The sequence below is a fragment of the Sciurus vulgaris genome, assembly GCF_902686455.1.
Source record: "Sciurus vulgaris genome assembly, chromosome: 4".
Taxonomy (NCBI): Eukaryota; Metazoa; Chordata; class Mammalia; order Rodentia; family Sciuridae; genus Sciurus; species Sciurus vulgaris.
In genome coordinates this window covers 99,703,805-99,723,743 of record NC_136464.1, presented here as the reverse complement: position 1 = coordinate 99,723,743, position 19,939 = coordinate 99,703,805, and the positions used below count along the sequence as shown (strand labels likewise).

The window sequence follows — 19,939 nt, the reverse complement described above, 5'->3', positions numbered from 1 at the left end:
TAGGATAATATTCCATTGCACATGTATATCACACATTTTGCTTACTGTTGCATGGTGGGTTGTTTCCATGTTTTGACTACTGTGAATGATGCTGCTTTGCAATATGTATTTGAGTCTCAAATTTTTTACTTTTCTGTATGTACTTTGGAATAAAATTTCTGGATCATATGGTAATTTTAAGTTTATCTTTTTGAGGAACTGCCAAACTGTTCTCCCGAAAACATCATTTTACACTAGCAATGAACAAAGGTTTCAATTTTTCCCCATCCTCCTCAACACTTATTTTCTTTTTGATAATGCTATCCTAAAAGGTATGAGGTAGTATCTCATTGTGGTTTTGATATGCATTTCCCAAATCATTCATGGTGGTAAGCATCTTTTCATATGCTTATTGGCATCTGTATACTTTCTTCCGAGAAATGTCTATTTCAAACCCTGTGCTCATGTTTGAAATATTTTTGTTGTTGTTGAATTGTAGGATTTCTTTATATATTTTGCATATTAACCCCTTATCAGGTATATGATTTATAAATATGTTTCCCACTCTGTAGGGTGTCTTAATTCTTTATTAAAAAGAATTTTTACAAGTTTGATGAAGTCAAATTCATCTACTTCTTGTACCCAAGAAATCAATGCCAAACTTAATACCATGAACATTTTCCACCATGATTTTCTTGTAAGAGTTTTATAGTTTTCGCTTTACGTTTAGGTCATTAGTTCACTTTCAGTTAATTTTTGTATATAGTATAAGGAATGGGTCTAATTTCATTCCTTTTTGTTTGTTTGTTTTGGTACCAAGGCTTGAACCTAGGGATGCTCAATTACTAAGCCACATATCCAGTTCTTTTTATTTGAGACAGGGTCTCACTAAGTTGTTTAGGGTCTGCTAAATTGCTGAGGCTGGCTTTGAAGTTGTGATCCTCCTGTTGCAACCTCCTGAGTCTCTGGGATTACAGACATGTGCCACCCCACCCAGTCCTAATTTCATTCTTTTGAAGATGAAAATCTGGTTTTCCAAGCACTTTCTCTTGAAAGACTGTCCTTTCTTCATTGAATGCTCTTGACACTTTGGTTGAAAATCAATTTACCATATATGAAGGTTATTTCTGGGCTCTAGATTCTACTCTGTTGGTCTATAAGTCTATCCTTTTGCCAGTAACACACTGTTTTCATTACTGTAGCATGGAGGAAAATTTTGGAATCAGGAACTATGAGTCCTCCAACATAGTTTCTTTATAAATTGTTTTGTCTACTTAAATACCATGCAATTCTATGTAATTATCAGCATGGATTTTCTGTTTCTGCAAAACAACAACAACAACAAAACAAAATGAAAAAGCAACATTGGAATTTGATATTGATTGTATTGAATCTAAGATTGCCTTGAGTAGTATTGTCATCTTAATGATATTAACTCTTCCAATCCACACACACAGGTGTCTTTCCATTTATTCATGTCTTTCTTTCAAGAATGTTCTATAGATTTCAGTGTCTCTCAACCTTCATGGTTACATTAATTCTTTTTTGATGTTATTTTAAATGGAATTATTTTTCAGTTTCTTTTCTGGATTATCCATTGCAAGGGTACAGAAATACCCTTGTGTGAATTTTGTGTGATTTATATCCTGCATTTTGTTGACTTATTAGGTCTATTTTTTGTATTTTTGTGAATTCCTTGGAATTTCTACATATACGATTACATCTGTAATCAGGGATAATTTTTCTTCATCCTTATCAATTTTGACACCTTTTATTATTTTTTCCAACTTATAATGAATTCATCTACATTTTCTTTAACTGGAAATGTCTTAATTTCTCCTTCATTCTTGGAGAACGGTTTTGATGGAAATAAAATTCTTTTTATCATTCCATTGTCTTCTGGTTTACAAGGTTCTGCTGATAATCTTATTTAGGATTCCTTGTATGGTTTCTTTTGCTGTTTTCAAGATTCTCTGTCTTTCAATGGTTTAATTATAATGTAGCTCACTGGAGTTTTTTCTACTTAGGAGTTCACTGAGCTGCTTAGGCCTATAGATCCAAATTCTTCAAATTTGGGATGTGTGGCCATTATTTCTTTAAATAGTCTCTCTGCTCTTCTCTCTCTTCCCCTTCTGCAGCTTCCAGATATACTGCATATACTAGTCTGCCTGATAAGTGTTGTATGATAATAATCATACTAAATATTAAAGAACATTCTCTAATTCTTTGCAATAGGATTACATTAAATGGACCAGTTAGGGCTATGATTTCTTAAAGCTTTATGACATATTTATAGAAATAAAGAAAATACAATCATATAGGCTTAAACTAATTATAAAAAAATGCCATATTACTAAGAACTACAAAAACATAAACGATACAACAAAGTGAGAAGTTTCTCCAGTAAAACAAACAAAAACATAATAGGAAATTCAATTTAATTCAACTGTATGCCAAGTACTTTATAATGTGCAAAGAACTATGAGACATAAGAACATTCCCTGCAGGAATGCAGCAGCGCATGCCTGTAATCCCAGTGGCTTGGTTTGGGAGGCTGAGACAGGAGGATCAGGAGTTCAAAGCCAGCCTCAGTAACTTAATGAGGCCCTAAGCAACTCAGCAAGATCCTGTCTCAAAATACAAAACAAAAAGGGCTGGAGAATGTGACTAAGAAGTGGTTAAGTGGCCCTGGATTCAATCCCCTGTATCTTAAAACAAAACAAAACAAAACAAAAACAAAACAAAACAAAACAAACATCCCTTCAACTCCAGAAAAGTTAATTATTTTTAGAGATGAAATGTATATAACAAAGACAGCATATAAAAATAGTAAGTGTGTGTCAATTAAAAACAAAAATAAATTTAAAAAAGGATTTAGCACATGAAAAAAGAAATTAAGATATCTGGTACAGAGAACAAGTGCTCAGAAAGACGAGAGGTAATGTGACTTATATTGAACGTCACTGAGGAAGAAAGTAAAATAGGTGCAAGTGAGAGTAAATTATAGGAAAGTAGGAAGAAGAAAATGTTTAGGGGAATTTCTAGAAAAGGTTTGTATTTTCAGTGAAATTGAAGGATTAAAAAAAGGAGAGGAACTAAAGATATCTGAGAAGAAAACAGGAGAAGGGGAAACGCTGAGTATATTAGTTTTAATTCAAATCTTAGGCAATATCAGTTCTAGGACTAAGACAGTGATTTTACATTTATCATTTTATAAATAAGTAATACTAAAAAAAAATGAAAAAAATAAGTAATACTTGTTCACTGAGATATAAATTTTTTAAAAAAAACCCTAAAGTTCCTTACAGAAGGTATTTTAAAAATTCTATGCAAAGGAAAATATATTTGCCACAATAAAGACCAAATAAAATACAAGAAAATGAAAATAATTCATGAATGTTTATTAACAACTTATTTTGAATTTACTGGATCTATGAGATACCAATTTTCTAGGGCTAAAAAAATTTTAACATGAACCATTAACTAAACATAAAACCTTAATATAGTTACTTACTGTATAAGAGAAGCTCTTTCAAAGTATTGAATGGCTTTTTCACAAAACTGAGTATCAACGTAGTAGGCTCCAAGCCATTCAATTACTTCAATATTAGAAGGGAAACACCTATATGACTGGAGAAGAAGATATGGAATGTGAAAATAAAACTTCAGTAGCAACATAACCTACTTTTTGAATACTTTACCACTGTGTAATTTCGTAGACAAAAAGTTTAAGCTGTCATAAGTACTTTCAACAAGTTTGGAAATACAAACTAGACAAGATTCAGAAAACTTCTAATGCATTCTCAATTATCTATAAATATCTTTTAGATATACTGATATATGATGAGTGATATTAAATACTTAACGGAATAAAAAAAGGATACAAACATGCTTTAACTTAAAAATGAATCCTGTACTTCGTCATTTTTAAATTATAATTAAAAATCTTTACCATTTTTTCTAGTCATCCCACTCCTCAGCATATATCCAAAGAATCTAAAATCAGCATACTACAGTGATACAGCCACATTAATGTTTATAGCAGCATAATTCACAATAGCTAAGCTATAGAACCAACCTAGGTGCCCTTCAACAGATGCATGGATAAAGAAAATGTAGTATAATACAAACTAGAACTCAGCCATAAAAAAGACTACTTTATGACATTTGCCAGTAAATGGATGAACCTGAAGACTGTCATGCTAAGTGAAATAAGCCAATCCCAAAAAACCAAAGGTTGCTGATATGTGGTAGCTAAACCACAATGGGGTGGGGGGAGGAGAGTTCAGTTGATTAGACAATCAAGAATACTTATTTTAAATAACTCATTATTCATTTAAAAACTAATAAGCTTTTCTAAATCTTTAAAAGCCTACAGCCTTTAAAATTCATAAAATGTTAAAAATAATAGAAGGAAAGTAAGATAACACACATACCTCATAGTAATATTGGAATGCTTGGGACTTATCTCCTTCACTATCATATAGTTCTCCTAGTTTAGACAAAGCTTTAGAATCAGTGGGAACAACACTGATCAGTTGCATTAGCCATTCAATAGCTTGATTTGGATCTTCCATTAATTCATATCTTGGGCAGCATCAGTTAAGGGTAATATAATTTTTCTTAAATCATTAATCAACTACGCAAAACTGAACACAATATTATAATACAAACATTTCTCAGTCTACATTAATGTGTTATTTTAAATTGTTTACTCTAGATTTCTTCAAGAATGGAGATGGAAAAATGGAACAGTACTATACTCTTGCTTTTCTTTTTACTTCATTTCTTTCTTTCTTTTTTTTTTTTTTTTTTGCGGTACTGGGGTTGAACTCAGGGCCTTGTCCTTGCGAGGCAAGCACTCTACCAGCTAAGCTATCTCCCCAGCCCTTTTACTTCATTTCTAGCAGAAATATTCAAAGCATTATATACACTGTGTCCTTAAAAAATATCTGAATGTTCAATTATTCTATTCCTCATAATGAAAAAATTGCTTTTATGTATTTTTCCTGGGAGTTTTGCCTAACTAGATTTAAACTAAAGGACAGGAAATTCTTTCTTTATAGCATCCTTTAATGCCTAGTAAATCTTCTGCATATATTCAAATAATCTGCTCATACCAATACTTACAATATTTACTTACTATTTATATTTGATGTCTTGAAATGAAAATATTTTATTTCAAAGTTTAATTTAAAAAGAAGGGTTTTGTGTGTGTGCACATGCAAATGCATATGTGTTTTGTTTTTGAGATGAGGTCTAAATTTTTTACTAAAATTTAAAAAATCTCTATCAAAAATATAGCAGATAATACTTAAATTATTCATGGTATACTTCACAATATACTTTTTTTCTAAACTATTTACATGAAATTTATATCAAGATAATAGTAAAACCTACCTAAGATGTTACTTCTTCTCATGCTGTGGTCAAATCTTAGTAAAATGAGGGAATTTACCATTAAGCTCTAATAAATAAGTAAATAAATAAATAAAATAAATAAAATGAGGAACTTAAAGTGCTTTTTCAAATAGTGTGAATGGCATTAAAAACGTGAACAAATTTCTGCTTTTCTGTTAGTGGGGGGGAAAACACAGAAAAACAAAGAAAGCTAAAAGTTGTAAAAGAAACTGACATGAAAGCAGCATTTTACAGTTTTACCTTCCCCAAAGTTCTAAATGTAATACTGGCACACGCAATTCATAGTCAACAAATGACTACTGAATGAATTGAATGATTAAGTTCATACAAAGTACTGCATAATTTTAGTAGGAAAAAGGTCTTTGGAGAGTTATATTTATCATATTTACCTGTTAGCTAAAATAAATACATCATCCAAACTCAATCAATAGTACTAATCAGTAATGAATAATATTTTCCTTTAACTAGTAAGTTATTGCTTCAATGATACCCTACGAGACTAAGAATGAATATAATGTTCTTAAGTATCTACTTTCAATGAACAGCTTATATGTACTCAAAATGTTGTATTTCTAAAAATTAACAAATGATAGTTTAAATTTTTAATTCTGCTTAGAGTGCAAATGATTTTTTAACAAAATTACTCACAATATTTTCATCACATTAATCTGCTAGATTATCATCATCACTTACTTAAAATATTATCCTCATCAATTACCTCAAAGGTTAAACTCATTCACCATTGTAATCACCAATTGAGTGAGTTAACAACTGTCCTTAAGTTTTACAAAGTAAGATACACATTTGCTATCTGATAAAGAACTTGGGCGCTGTTTCGTAGAATTGCATGAAGTTTCAGGAAACAATCCAAAGCCTCATCTAGTCGGTTTAGCTTCTTGTAAGTAAGGCCTTAAAAAAAAGAAAGGAAAATCTATAAGCATTATTATTAGCCTAAATTTACTAAAAATAACAGATTGAATTTTTAAATGTATGTAAATACTCATCCATAAGAGAAAATGAAGATGAACGGAGGATTCTAAAGAGAATAGTAGTGGGTGGGGATTCTCCATAGGGACATCAAACATGTACACAGCTTCAGTAATTTTTAAAGTGTAATGGGGTGGGGGGTGGCATCAACAGAAAAACTGATTGAAAGAATATATAGTTCATAAATTTATTCAGCTATAGTGGGGCTGGGGTTGTAGCTCAGTGGTAGAGTGCTTGCCTAACATGTATGAGGGAGGCACTAGGTTCGATTCTCAGCACCACATATAAATAAATAAAATAAAAGTCCATTGACAACTAAAAAAAAATTTACTCAGTTATAGAATTTAGTTAATGGGCAATTAAAAATCAGTAGGAAGGAAGGAACCAGTAATAAATGACGCCAGGACAACTGATTATAAAAGAAGAAAAAATATATAGATTCTATTTCATTAAAAAATTCAAAGTTATTTTGAAACTACACAGAAAAAAACAAAGCTGTGAGAATATGAAAAGAAAATACAGATTGAGCATCCCTTATTTGCAAATCCAATACCCCAAATGCTCCAAAATCTGAATGCTCCAATGTTCTGAGCTCCAACATGATATCACAAGTGGAAATTCTACACTTGACCTCATATGAGGTGGGCATAAAAACATAGGAACACTAAAAATATCATACAACATTCCTCCAGGTTATATGAATAAGGTGTATATAAAATAAAATGAATTTCATGCTTAGACTTGGTCTCATCCCCAGATCTCTTCATTATGTATATGCAAGCATTCCAAATCCAAAAAAGTCAAATCCAAAACATCTCTGGTCCTACGCATCTGAAATAAGGGATGCTCAGCCTGTAGGGAAAACAAGGACTTCAAAAAGCAGTGAACAAAAACATCCACTTTAAAAAGTCAAAACTGATTATATTAATTAATAATAGAAAATTTCTGTTTTAACAAAGAAATTATAAAGTCAAAAGTAGACAAATGAGGGTTGGGGGTATGGCTTAGTAGCGAAGTGCTGCCTAACATGTGTAAGCCTTGAATATGATCCCTTGCACTGGAAAAGAAAATAATGAGTAGGGAAAACAGTAAAAATTTATAAAGCAAATAAACAAGCATTCTATCTAGGCAAGTAAGCTCTTGCATGAAGGCCTTTGCTGTTTTTTTCCCTGTGTCAGTACTGCTCTTTCCAGGTACCAAATGTCACCACCCTCTGTCCCTTCCAACAATGATTTGTTACTTTTCAGTGAGGCTCTCTTCTGACTCCTTCTAAAATTGCTACTATTCTCCAAGGCTGGCTACGGGTCTTCCTTCCTCCTTTCAGTGGGAGACTGCAAGAGCCTTCCTCTGGGAACAAAGATGCAACTGACTGATAAGCATGTCCCAATTAAACAGACCAGACAGTTTGCACTGAGTGAGTATCAGTCCATCATTCTCTCTCACAGATTCAGACTCCACTCAGCTTTTAGTTGCAAACTGCTAAACACAAGAGACAGCCCCAAGGCATCAGACATCTGAGAGTCACAACATGAAAAAGATATAAAAGAAAAAAACAAACGAACAGACAAAAAATATGGATGCAAGCAGAAGCAAACTTTAAAAGAAACTTCAATAATAAACCAAGAGACAGCCAGTATTATGCAGACACGTTAGTTTGCAACACATGCAAACTCACCCAGGAGCAATGATACCTATTTCAGGCAACCCTCTGAAAGCAGGGAAGGGAATGAGATGGTGGTGAGCCTTCAGTCTTGCAATATTTTATTCCTTAAAAAAAAAACTAAAGTAAATATAGCAAATTGTTAGGCTGGGGATATAGCTCAGTTGATAGAGTGCTTGCCTCACAAGCATAAGGCCCTGGGTTCAATCCCCAACACCACCAAAAAAAAAAAAAAAAAAAAAAAAAAAAAAAAAAGGAAAGAAAGAATACAGCAAAATGTTAAAATATGTTAAACTGGGGTGGTGGGTACCATGAGCATGAGCATTTTTTTTCTAAGTGCTTTTTTTTATATTGAAATTATTTATAATTTAAAAGGAAGAAAATTAGATTCTTTTTTAAAAAGTTTTTAGTTATAGATGGACACAATACCTTTAATTAATTAATTGATTTACTTTTATATGGTGCTGAATATCCAACCCAGTGCCTCACATGTGCTAGGCAAGTGCTCTACCACTGAGCTACCCAAAATGAGATTACTACCTATTTGTTTGGAAATGTTAAAAAGAATTATATTATCCAGTATCAACAAGAATTTGGGGAAGTAGTCTTACATGCTGTGGTAGAACAGAATTGAAGAAGCTTTTTTGGGGTGGTAGTGACAGCATCCACCCAAAATTTTATATATGCACGGCTTTGGAATCATTTTATATTGAGAATAATCTGTAATCTGAGAGGCGAGGATTTTTTCAACTTTTTTGTTGAAAGGAAGTCAACTCCTAACGAGTTGGTAAAAAGAAACCAAAAACCAAACAAACAAACAAAACCCTGAAAAAATAATGTAAAAAGCAATTTCAGCCTTGTTTCTGGTTTCACTTACCAATATTATAAAGGGCTTACAGTACAAGAAGAATCATTTCTTAGAGCCTCTTTATAGAATTCAGCTGCCTTCTCATAATCCCCATTTGCAAAAAACTGTATTCCCTTTATTAGTAAGAGCTGATGGGTTATATCTATCAGAGTTCACAGCTAAATCTGCATAGCTGCTGGCTTGTGCAAAATCATTTTCCTAAATAAAGTATAAACAGATATACAAATTGAGTTTCATCAAATAACTTTTTAAATTGTTCTGAGATTACAGAAATCTAGTTTTAGAAATTATAGATAACAATGAACAGAAACAAGGATTTTAAATATCTTGGTTTTGATAGGCTATTTCTACAAAAGATTTTTATTTGTCAAGTTCAACCACCCAAGTGTCTTATGACTGACTTCTTCAGTCTCATGGTTTGAATAACAACACTATTTATATGTAGGTGGTTCCATGTTTTCAACGCCCAAATTCCATGTCCTCATTTGTTGCAGGGCTCCCCTTCCTACCTGAAGCACTGAAATAGCTGGAAAGGCATCCCCTGTCCTCCCTGCCCCTGCACCACTGGCTGCGTCACCCACCAGGCCTCTGTACTGCTAGCAATCTCTTATTTCTCTCCCTCTTCACTGCCAAATGCTTGATCAGGACCTTGCCATCACTCACATGAGCCATGAGAACCACCCCTCCCTCCCTCTCTCTCTTTCTCTCTTTTTGCAGTTTCAGGGGTTGAACCCAGGAGTATTCTACCTTTGAGTTATGTCTTCAGTTCCTTTTAAAATTTTATTTTGAAATAGAGTCTCATTACCCAGACTACCCTCAATTCTTGATTCTCTTGCCCCCTCTGAGTAGCTTGGATTATAGGCATGCACTGGGTCTGGCAGAATCTATTTTTAAGTAGTGTGGTAGCCTGTGCCAGGTCAGGCTCTTCCCTGTATGGCTCTTGCCTAGACTTAGTTATTAGAAGAATTTGTATGGCATCTGGAATACAGAACTAACACAGCTAGGGGCTTTATTCTCTGAAGGCTGTTTTCTTTGTCACTATTTGCAGGACGGATGTAGAATCACCCATGAGTGCTAGTCTACCCTCACGACCTCCACTCCATGTAAAATTCTTTCAAGTGTGCTATCCCTGATCCTGTGGCAAGACTTCCCCTGTAGAACTCCAGGAGGTAGCTGTGCAGAAGCCACATCTTCCAAAAGAACATCCCCCAGAATGGTCCCAGGTCCTGCTGTGGCACCCTGGGTGTCATGGCTATTCGCCAACTGAAGTGATTCCCTCCTCAGATCCCCAACCTCCTCTGCACCTCACCATCAAGGCTCCTGCACACAACTGTGGAAGATCCAGTGCCCATATCCCTTTTCTCCTAACACTTACAATGATCTGTTCCCCACTGAACTGTTAAAAATTTAGATAGAATTACATAGCGTGAAATAATCAGAGCATAAAAATGTCAAGTATGTGGGCAATTTAGTACATTCACAAAGTTTGTGTCACTATCACCAGTGTCTACTTCCCAGAATATTTTTCTCACCCCTCTAAAGAAACCCTATACCATCAGTAGTCTCTCTCCATTCTTACTACCTCCCTATATCCTGGTAACCATTAATCTGTTTTCTATCTTTGTGCCTATACCAGAATTTGATAAAAATGGAATCATGGATATGTGGTCTTTGGTGTCTGGTTTCTTTCACTAGGCATGATATTTTAAGGTTCTCATAGCTATATATCAGTAGTTTGTTCTTTTTAATGGCTAACCATTTCATTGTGGGAATATACCTTATTTTGTTTATCTCTCATTGCTGATATAACCACTGGTACTTACAACTTCTGACTGATATAAACTAGGTACCTACAAGTAGGTGTGCTGTCATAAAAACTAAAACACACAACACTGTCTTGCACTAGGCAGCAGGCAGAATTTAGAAAAGATGTGGAAAGGCTGTTGTAGGGGAATGGAGAGAGAACATGAACTAGAACCCTAGAAAGTCAGAAACTGTTATCAGAGGTTGTGGTAAAGGGCAATTCATGTTACAGTTGTGAAATAACTGACGAAAACTGGCACATATTGGAGATTTCTAGGCAGGATGTTGTGAAATTGCCAGATGAACCTGTTTTTTTAACTGGGGACTGGACAAGGCAGAGAAAGAAAGAGGCAAGCTAAAGACAGAAACTCTTCAGTTGCAGGCAGAATTAGAAGAAATACAGAAGCAGCAAGACTTCGTGAGTTGAAACATTAAAATTATTTTCACGTCTCTCTGGTGGCAAACAATTCTCACATAGGAAATAGATGTAGGGTAGGATCAATTCAAGAGCAAGGTTGTAACACCTTCCATAAAGAACTCAGAAAGAATTAGGGTACTGCCTGTAGACTTCTTAGGAAAAAAGAAAAAGAAAAAGAAAAAGGCTTCTAAGACCTCAGGGCTCTATTCCCATAGCTTTTACACTTAAGAAAAAGGGTTTGTCTGAAAGGAATTATGAATGTGGCTTTTAGGTCATGAAATTAAACCCAATGAGACTTACAGAAAACCCTCCAAGTTTCTTAAGGAGTCGACTGACAAAAATGTTGCTAACTTGAAGTAAAGGGGCCAGATCCAGTACAAATGAAGGTAGGCCTATGGGCCCCAAATTTCTCTGGATGGAAAGCAGGGTGAGAAAGTTCACCAGCTGAAATACAGGCTATTTCTTCTGTAAAGGGAGGATGCTCCCAGAGGACAGAGCCACTGAGCCACAGTGGACAAGAGACTAGGGAACCATTCCCTAGTCTGGGATAGCTGGGTCCTAATTAAGGAATAGTCCTTCTTTTCTCTATGAAATGCTGATCACATGTGCTTAGCTGGGTTTTAGAATTATTAAGGACCAGTGACTGCCATGTGCCCCATTCCTCTCCTTTTTGAACTGAGCATCTGTACAGTAATCCTACTCTTATCTCACTCTGTATTATGTTAAATATAAAGGGGAAGATATTGGATCAAGATATTTTCACAGGGAAGAGGAACTGTGCCTGAGAAAGTTTTGCATCTACCCAGACCTGATGAGATCCTGGCCTTTGTGCCTGATATGGTGACTGGATGAGACGTTGAGAGTCTTGGAAGAGGGAAGCACATATAGGTTTTATGAAAAGATGAGTGCATGGTAGTGGAAGACTGTTTACAACAATGGTCCCCAATGGATCACACCTCCCCAGAAGTCATGCTCTAGTATGGTTCTTACCACATAGTTGATCTGCCTAATAAAACAGTTATAAACTCAATGTATGCAGGAGCCTAATATATACCTGCGCACTGGGGTTCACTCTCATGGAACCCAGTGATACATAAGAAGCCTGGGATTCTTCTGCTGCAATGTCCTGGTCAAACAAGTGTTAGACATGAAGACTAGGTATTTGGACCATCCAGCCTTAGTGAAACCTTAGATGATGGGAATGAAATGAGTAACCGCATATAAGACCAGCAGAAGAAACGCCCAGGTAAATCTAGTTCAAGAGGTAGAAGGTGAGTAAATACATGGTCATTTTAAGCCACTAAGTTTGGGGGGGGGGGCAGTTCTTTACACAGCAAAAGAAAACTGGTTACTATATGTTAGATAACAAACATATACTTTCAATTATATATTGTATACTACTACATGACAGACTCATCACTTTGTGTCATGACTATTTTGTGATGTGTGTACACTGGGATTTGACCCCAGGGATATTCTCCCCTAGCCTTTAAAAAAAATTTTTTTTTGAGATGGAATCTTGCTAAGTTGTCTAGGTTGGCCTCAAACTTGTGATCCCTTCTGCCTCAACGTCTCCCTGAGTTGCTGGGATCACAGGTGGTGTGCCACCAGGCCTGGCAGGTTATAACATTTTTTGTGTTATAACCCACTTTCCTCAGAATCAGGTACAACCGATGCTCCAACATGCTCTGCAGATTTGACAATTCCTTCCTTCCTTCTTTAAAATGCTGCTTGGTTTTCCCCAGGACATTTATCAAACGTATGAAGATCTGGTTACCAATAAACTATTTCTCACACAAATTCATTAATGCCTTTCTAAACTCAAAATTTAGTGGATGTACTAGAACTACACTTTACCCTCTAGATCTTCCTCTTAAAAGTGCGTGGTAATAATCCAGGAGTGTAGCACACACCTGCGATCCCAGCAGCTCTGGGAGGCTGAGGCAGGAGGATTGCGAGTTCAAAGTCAGCTGTCAGCAAACAGTTAGGCACTAAGAACTCAGGGAGACCTGTCTCTAAAATAAATACAAAAAAAGGGCTGGGGATGTGGCTTAGTCGTCGAGTCGCCCCTGAGTTCAATCTCACAGTACCGTCTTCCCCACCCCTGCCCAAAAACGTGCTGATAATGTTGCTGGCCTTCCAGCCAGAGCTGGCAGTCCTCTCTGGAAATTACCCTGGGCTGCAGAGAAAGACAGTCATTTGGTCTACTTCTTTGGTGGGGAGGCTACATCTCAATGACTGGTTGATGCAGGGGTACAAAGACCCAGTCCCTCAGCTTCAGAGTACACTCCAAGACTGGCAAGGATTTTGGAGATTGCATTATAAACCACTGGTCCTTCTGCTCAATCCTGCTTGCTCCCTCCAGATCCCAGTTCCCCCCTAACTCTCCTACCCTATCCCTCATACAGATCTGAAAAGTTCTGCCAAGTGAATCTCTATTTGTATCTTAAGTCTTCTGTTCTAAATAGCACCAGGGGTCTATTCAAAGTTTTCATTTCCTTGAGTTACCCCTCTGGTGAATCAATGCTGCATACTTCCTCTTTGTGCCATCCTTTACTTCAAAGACATCATGCTCTCTTGGTTCTTTCCCTATCTTCTCAATCTGAATCTTACTCTTGCCTCCTCAGTGTTTATATACCCCATAGTTCTCAGTTCTAAGCTTTCACCTCTAAGAAACCTGCATTTTTTTTTTTTCTTTTTGCAGTGCTGGGGATCAAACCCAGGGCCTTGTGCTTGCAAGGCAAGCACTCTACCAACTGAGCTATCTCCCCAGCCAAGCTTTCACCCCTATAGAGATGACCACTGAATTTCATCTCCAAGCCTGATTTCCATCTGAAATCAGTGTCATATGCCTCTGGACATTTCTCTTCAGATGTATCACCATTACTATAAAACAAATTTTAACTATATTCAAAAACAAACTTCTTTACCCCCTAATTAGCACCCTCTGGACATACAACCAGCAATACTCTCCTGCCAACAGTTTAATATATTCGAGTCCTTTTTTTAACTGGTGGTTTTTGATCTCTTTCTTCACCTTAGCACATATAAGGGATGTAGTACCTTTCCACTAATAAGAGCAGGTCAGCACAACAGTGATTCTCAGTGGTGCACAAAAAAGAAGCTGTAAGAGAACTGGAATGTAATTTAATAAAACACCATCACTGTTCTGCACACCTTCCTTCCTACCACTTTCTTGCCTCTATGCTGTATTTGGACCTTGTTGGATCAACTTTTCTTTGAAATCTTTCCTCAAAGTCCTAAAGTAAAATGTTATTTGTCTTTTTGAATGTGAAGCACTTATTACCAACATTAATTTATGTTCTCTACTTTGAACCTTCCTTCCTCATCTACCTACCTACCTTCTTTGTTCAAAATTTAAAAAGAATCATTCCCAATTTAAGAAACAATCATTACAAATAAAGAAACAATCATTCCCAATGATTGGCACTCAGTAGGCCTTCAAAGAACACTCACTGTAGATGGCACTCCTCTGTAATTTTATTTAAAATCACTTAACCTATCACTTTCTTCATCACTAACAGGAAATGCATCTCTATCTCACCTCTTAGCTATATGTTCCATAATTTTATGATGTTTTGTTCACTATCGCAATTTTTCTCCCTCCCATCTCCTTTAGAGATGGTCTTCTCACTCATGCCTACAAACACCCAAGCCCAGCACCTGCATGATTAGATCTTCTATCACCTCAATATTATTCCACTTAATATTCTCCCCGACTCTTCTTTGGGGGCCTCTCATTAGGCATGATCCTTAGGTAGATATTCAGCAATATAAAAATACCACATGACCAACTCTTAATTAAGAAACAAAACTTACCAGATAATACAGGAATGAGAGATTGGTTGCAGCTGCACTTTTCACTCTACTGTCCTTTTTCTCAAACATTTTTAAGGTATCTACTGCCTAGAAATGGAATATCTGAAGTTACTACCATTGTAAATGACAGTACTCAAGCTTATGGTGGGGAAAAGATCAGTATGGAGTGTTAAGACCAGTGAAGAGTACAAAAGGGTGGGTTAATATGCTCAAGAAAACAGATGACAAGATGGAAATTTCATTTGAGAGTTAGATTTTATAAAAAATAATAAAATAGAAATTCTGAAGCTAAAAATATAATAATTAAGAATATATAGATGGGTTAATAGCAGATTACATATAACTAAAGAGAAGACTGAGATAAAGCAAGGTTACTAGTGAATACTGAAGTCTTGTGAGTCATGCAAAGCAGTTTAGGGTTCATCCTGCATCATGGGGTGGGAATGACAACTTGTAAGGTGTAACCTAATAAACATAATCACATTTGCTCTTTATGAAATATTCTGAGATTCTTTTTCTTCTGATTATTACAGACTAGTCTTCCTTAAAAGACCAGACTTTCAGAGAGAACAATGAAAACAGTTATATAAAATACTGAAAGTAATTTTTGAAGACCTGGAGGATTACAGAGACAACTAGGACTTTAAGGTCAAAATTTCAGAAATGTTCAGGAAAAAAAAAAAAGGTTCTTAGAAAAGAACAAAAAAGGACCTATGAGAACACAGTGAAAATGTTTATTAGAAATGTAACTGAAGTTCCAAAAGGGAAAGAAAGGTGAATGGCTGAGAATTTTCTAAAATCAGTAATAGAAAATAATTCTGAGAACATAATAAAAATGATCTGAAGTAGATCCAAATATAATTACATTTTCAAATCATAAGAAATTAAAGTACATTTTTAACCAACTGGAAAATCTGAGATAACATTAACCAAATAAAATATGTGGAATGGCAGGCACCTTACATGAAGGTTGAATGAGTATTCAACACAGAAATTACTACAGAATATCAGAAATAACAAAAAAGTTAGCAAAAGGCAATGAGTTATCTTTTCTTTCTTCTTTTAAAGTACATTTACCAAATAGAAAATGCTCTTGGTAACTCCTATCCCTGGTAATAGTCATGTTCAAGCAAAAATCCTGCTTTTGATTTACAATGGTCTCAGCTATAGCTATTCCAAGTGTCTGACAAATTCTGAGATGTGTGCTATATAGTGACTGACTCAACTGACATAACTCTGATGAAGTACCAGTCAGCGTGTCAACTCAATTTTGTGAAGAGTAGACAATTTAAAAATATTAGATTTCATATATTTTGGTTATAATATGAGTAAATTGTTATTACTTTAAAGGGTGTATGATGACTTTAAAGAAAACTGTTAGAATTTCTAGGCCAGTTGTTTATAATTCCACAAAGTAAACAGTGGGAAAAGAATAACGAGAAGAGAGAGCCTAGAGTGGGAGAAAATCTAATCCACACACTTCAGACAGAGCACTAATCTCCAGAATTTATAATGAACTTAAAAAACTTTACACCAAAATACAAAGAACCCAATCAATAAATGGGCTAAGGAACTGGGTAGACACTTCACAGATGAAGATACACAAATGATCAACAAACATATGAAAAAATGTTCAACATCTTTAGTAATTAGAGAAAACCACCCTAAGATATCATCTCACTCCAATTAGAATGCCTCTTATCAAGGATATAAGAAATAATAGCTGTTGGTGAGGAAGTGGGGGAAAAGGTACACTCATATGTTGATAGTGGAATTGCAAATTGAGGCAGCACTCTAGAAAGCAGTATGGGGATTCCTTAGAAAACCTGGAATGGAATCACCATTTGACTCAGCTATCCCACTCCTTGGCCTATACCCAAAGGACTTAAAATTAGCATACTACAGTGACACAGTCACATCAATGTTTACAGCAGCTCAATTAATAATAGTCAAGCTATGAAACCAATTTAGGTGTCTTTCAACAAATGAATGGATAAAGAAAATGTGATATATATGCAGAATGGGATTACTCAGACATTATGAAAAATGAAATTATAGCATTTGCTCGTAAATGGATGGAACTGGAGACTGTCATGCTAAGTGAAATAAGCTAATCCCCTAAGACCAAAAACCCAAATGTTCTTTCTGATATGCAGATCCTAACACACAATAAGTGGGACAGGGGGGAACAGAAGTTTATTGGATTAGACAAAGGGGAATGAAGGGAGGAGTGGGGATGGAAAAGAACAGACAGTAGAATGAATTGGACATAAATTTCCTATAGTCATATATGAATACATGATGAGTATAACTCCACATCATGTACAACTGATGTACAAGAATGGGAAGTTATACTCCATGTATGTAGAATATGTCAAAATGCACTCTGTCATGTACAGCTAAAAAGAACAACAACAACCAAGAATCACATAGAATATTTTTAGAAACTGGGAAGAAAAATAAGATTAGTTCACTGCATACCTAAATGACAAACTCGGAAGTAGGGCTGGAAGTCTGTACTTTGGAAGAATTCTACAAGTAACTCTCTCAAAGTCTGTTTCCTGATTGGCATTTGGAACTGCTGATGTGAGTTAATAAATCTCCTTCTAAGCAGCTTTAGAGAATACTTCATCCTGTACCACTACCAAAGATCACAGATGAACTATCTACTGCAGAGCTAATAAAAGCTAAAATAAAAGATGAATGGAGGAAACATAATTAAGGAACATGCAGAATGTCTATTTAATCCTTGATTCAATCTGGGTCATCAGAAAAGATTGAATCAGGAAAGAATGGTTCAGGAAAGATCTTTACTAAACTATAATGTATCATTTTGTACTCATTGTCAGTGAAGGGAAAATTTAAAAGTATACTTTTCAAACATTTTATACAATGCAGAGATTTTTTTTTTTCCCCATAATTATTATTTTTTTTTTTTATTGTAAACAAATGGGATACATGTTGTTTCTCTGTCTGTACATGGCGCAAAGGCATACCACTTGTGCAATCATAAATCCACACAGAGCAATGTTGTTTGATTCATTCTGTTATTTCTTTCCTTCCCCCCACCCCTCCCACCCCTCTTTACCCTCCATACAGTAGTTCCCTCCTCCATACCTGCCCCCCTCCCTAACCCTAACTCTAACCCTTCCCTCCCCCCCATTATGTGTCAACCTCCACCTATTAGCGATATCACTCGTCCTTTGGCCCCTTGAGACCGGCTCACCCCACCCAGCATGACATTCTCCAATCCCATCCATCTGCCCGCAAATGCCACAATTCCATCATTCCCCATGGCTGAGTAACATTCCACAGTACATATATATCACAGTTTCTCTATCCACCCATCAACCGAAGGGCATCCAGGCTGGTCCCACAGTCTGGCTACCGTGAATTGAGCAGCCATGAACATTGATGTGGCTGTATCTCTGTAGTATGCAGATTTTAAGTCCTTTGGGTATAGGCCAAGGAGTGGGATAGCTGGGTCAAATGGTGGTTCCATTCCAAGTTCTCTAAGGAATCTCCACACTGCTTTCCATAGTGGCTGCACTAATTTGCAGCCCCACCAGCAGTGTATGAGTGTACCTTTCTCCCCACATCCTCGCCAACACCTGTTGTTGCTCGTATTCTTGATAATCGCCATTCTAATTGGGGTGAGATGGAATCCTAGGGTGGTTTTGATTTGCATTTCTCTTATTACTAGAGATGTTGAACATTTTTCCATATGTTTGTTGATTGCTTGTAGATCTTCTTCTGTGAAGTGTCTATTCATTTCCTTAGCCCATTTGTTGACTGGACTGTTTGAATTCTTGGAGTAGAGTTTTTTGAGTTCTTTATAGATTCTGGAGATTAGTGCTCTATCTGAAGTATGATTGGCAAAGATATTCTCCCACTCTGTAGGCTCTTTCTTCGCATTGCTGATAGTTTCCTTTGCTGAGAGAAAGCTTTTTAGTTTGAATCTATCCCAGTGGTTGATTCTAGCTTTTATTTCTTGTGCTATGGGAGTCCTGTTAAGGAAGTCTGGTCCTAGACCAACAAGGTGAAGATTTGGACCTACTTTTTCTTCTATAATCTGCAGGGTCTCTGTGTGATTCCGAGGTCCTTAATCCATTTTGAGTTTAGTTTCGTGCATGGTGAGAGATATGGGTTTAGTTTCATTCTGTTGCATATGGATTTCCAATTCTCCCAGCACCATTGTTGAAGAGGCTATCTTTTCCATTGCATATTTTTGGCCCCTTGTCTAGTATGAGAAAATTGTATTTATTTGGGTTTGTGGCCGTGTCCTCTATTCTGTACCATTGATCTACCTTTCTATTTTGGTACCAATACCATGCCGTTTTTGTTACTATTGCTTTGTAGTAGAGTTGAAGATCTGGTTTGCAATACCCCCTGTTTCACTCCTCCTGCCAAGGATTGCTTTAGCTATTCTGGGTCTCTTATTCTTCCAGATGAATTTCATAATTGCCTGCTCTATTTCTGTAAGGTACGTCATTGGGATTTTAATTGGAATTGCACCGAATTTGTATAGCACTTTAGGTAGTATGGCCATTTTGACAATATTAATTCTTCCTATCCAAGAACATGGAAGATCTTTCCATCTTCTAAGGTGTTCTTTAATTTCTTTCTTTAGTGTTGTATAGTTCTCATTGTAGAGGTCTTTCACCTCTTTTGTGATTGATTCCCAAGTATTTTATTTTTTTCGAGGCTATTGTGAATGGGGTAGTTTTCCTAATTTCTCTTTCTGAAGATTCATCACTTATGTATAAAATGCGTTGGATTTATGGGCATTGATCTTGTAACCTGCTACTTTACTGAAATCACTTATGAGTTCTAAGAGCTTTCTGGTGGAATTTCCAGGTTCCTCTAAATATATAATCATGTCATCAGCGAACAGGGATAGTTTGAGTTCTTCCCTTCCAATTCGTATCCCTTTAATTTCTTTGGTTTGTCTAATTGCTCTGGC

The 19,939-nt window shown here is 35.9% G+C and overlaps 1 protein-coding gene across 1 annotated transcript in view; it reads right to left on the bottom strand.

Annotated features, from left to right (window-relative positions):
* The window catches only part of LOC306660550 (intraflagellar transport protein 88 homolog), a 160,384-nt gene that overhangs the window by 62,026 nt on the left and 78,419 nt on the right, over positions 1-19,939 (bottom strand). The window contains 7 exon segments of the mRNA XM_079138889.1: positions 3,494-3,609; positions 4,416-4,566; positions 6,201-6,309; positions 8,925-8,940; positions 8,942-9,016; positions 9,018-9,113; positions 14,977-15,063. Coding sequence (XP_078995015.1) covers positions 3,494-3,609; positions 4,416-4,566; positions 6,201-6,309; positions 8,925-8,940; positions 8,942-9,016; positions 9,018-9,113; positions 14,977-15,063 — 650 coding nt within the window.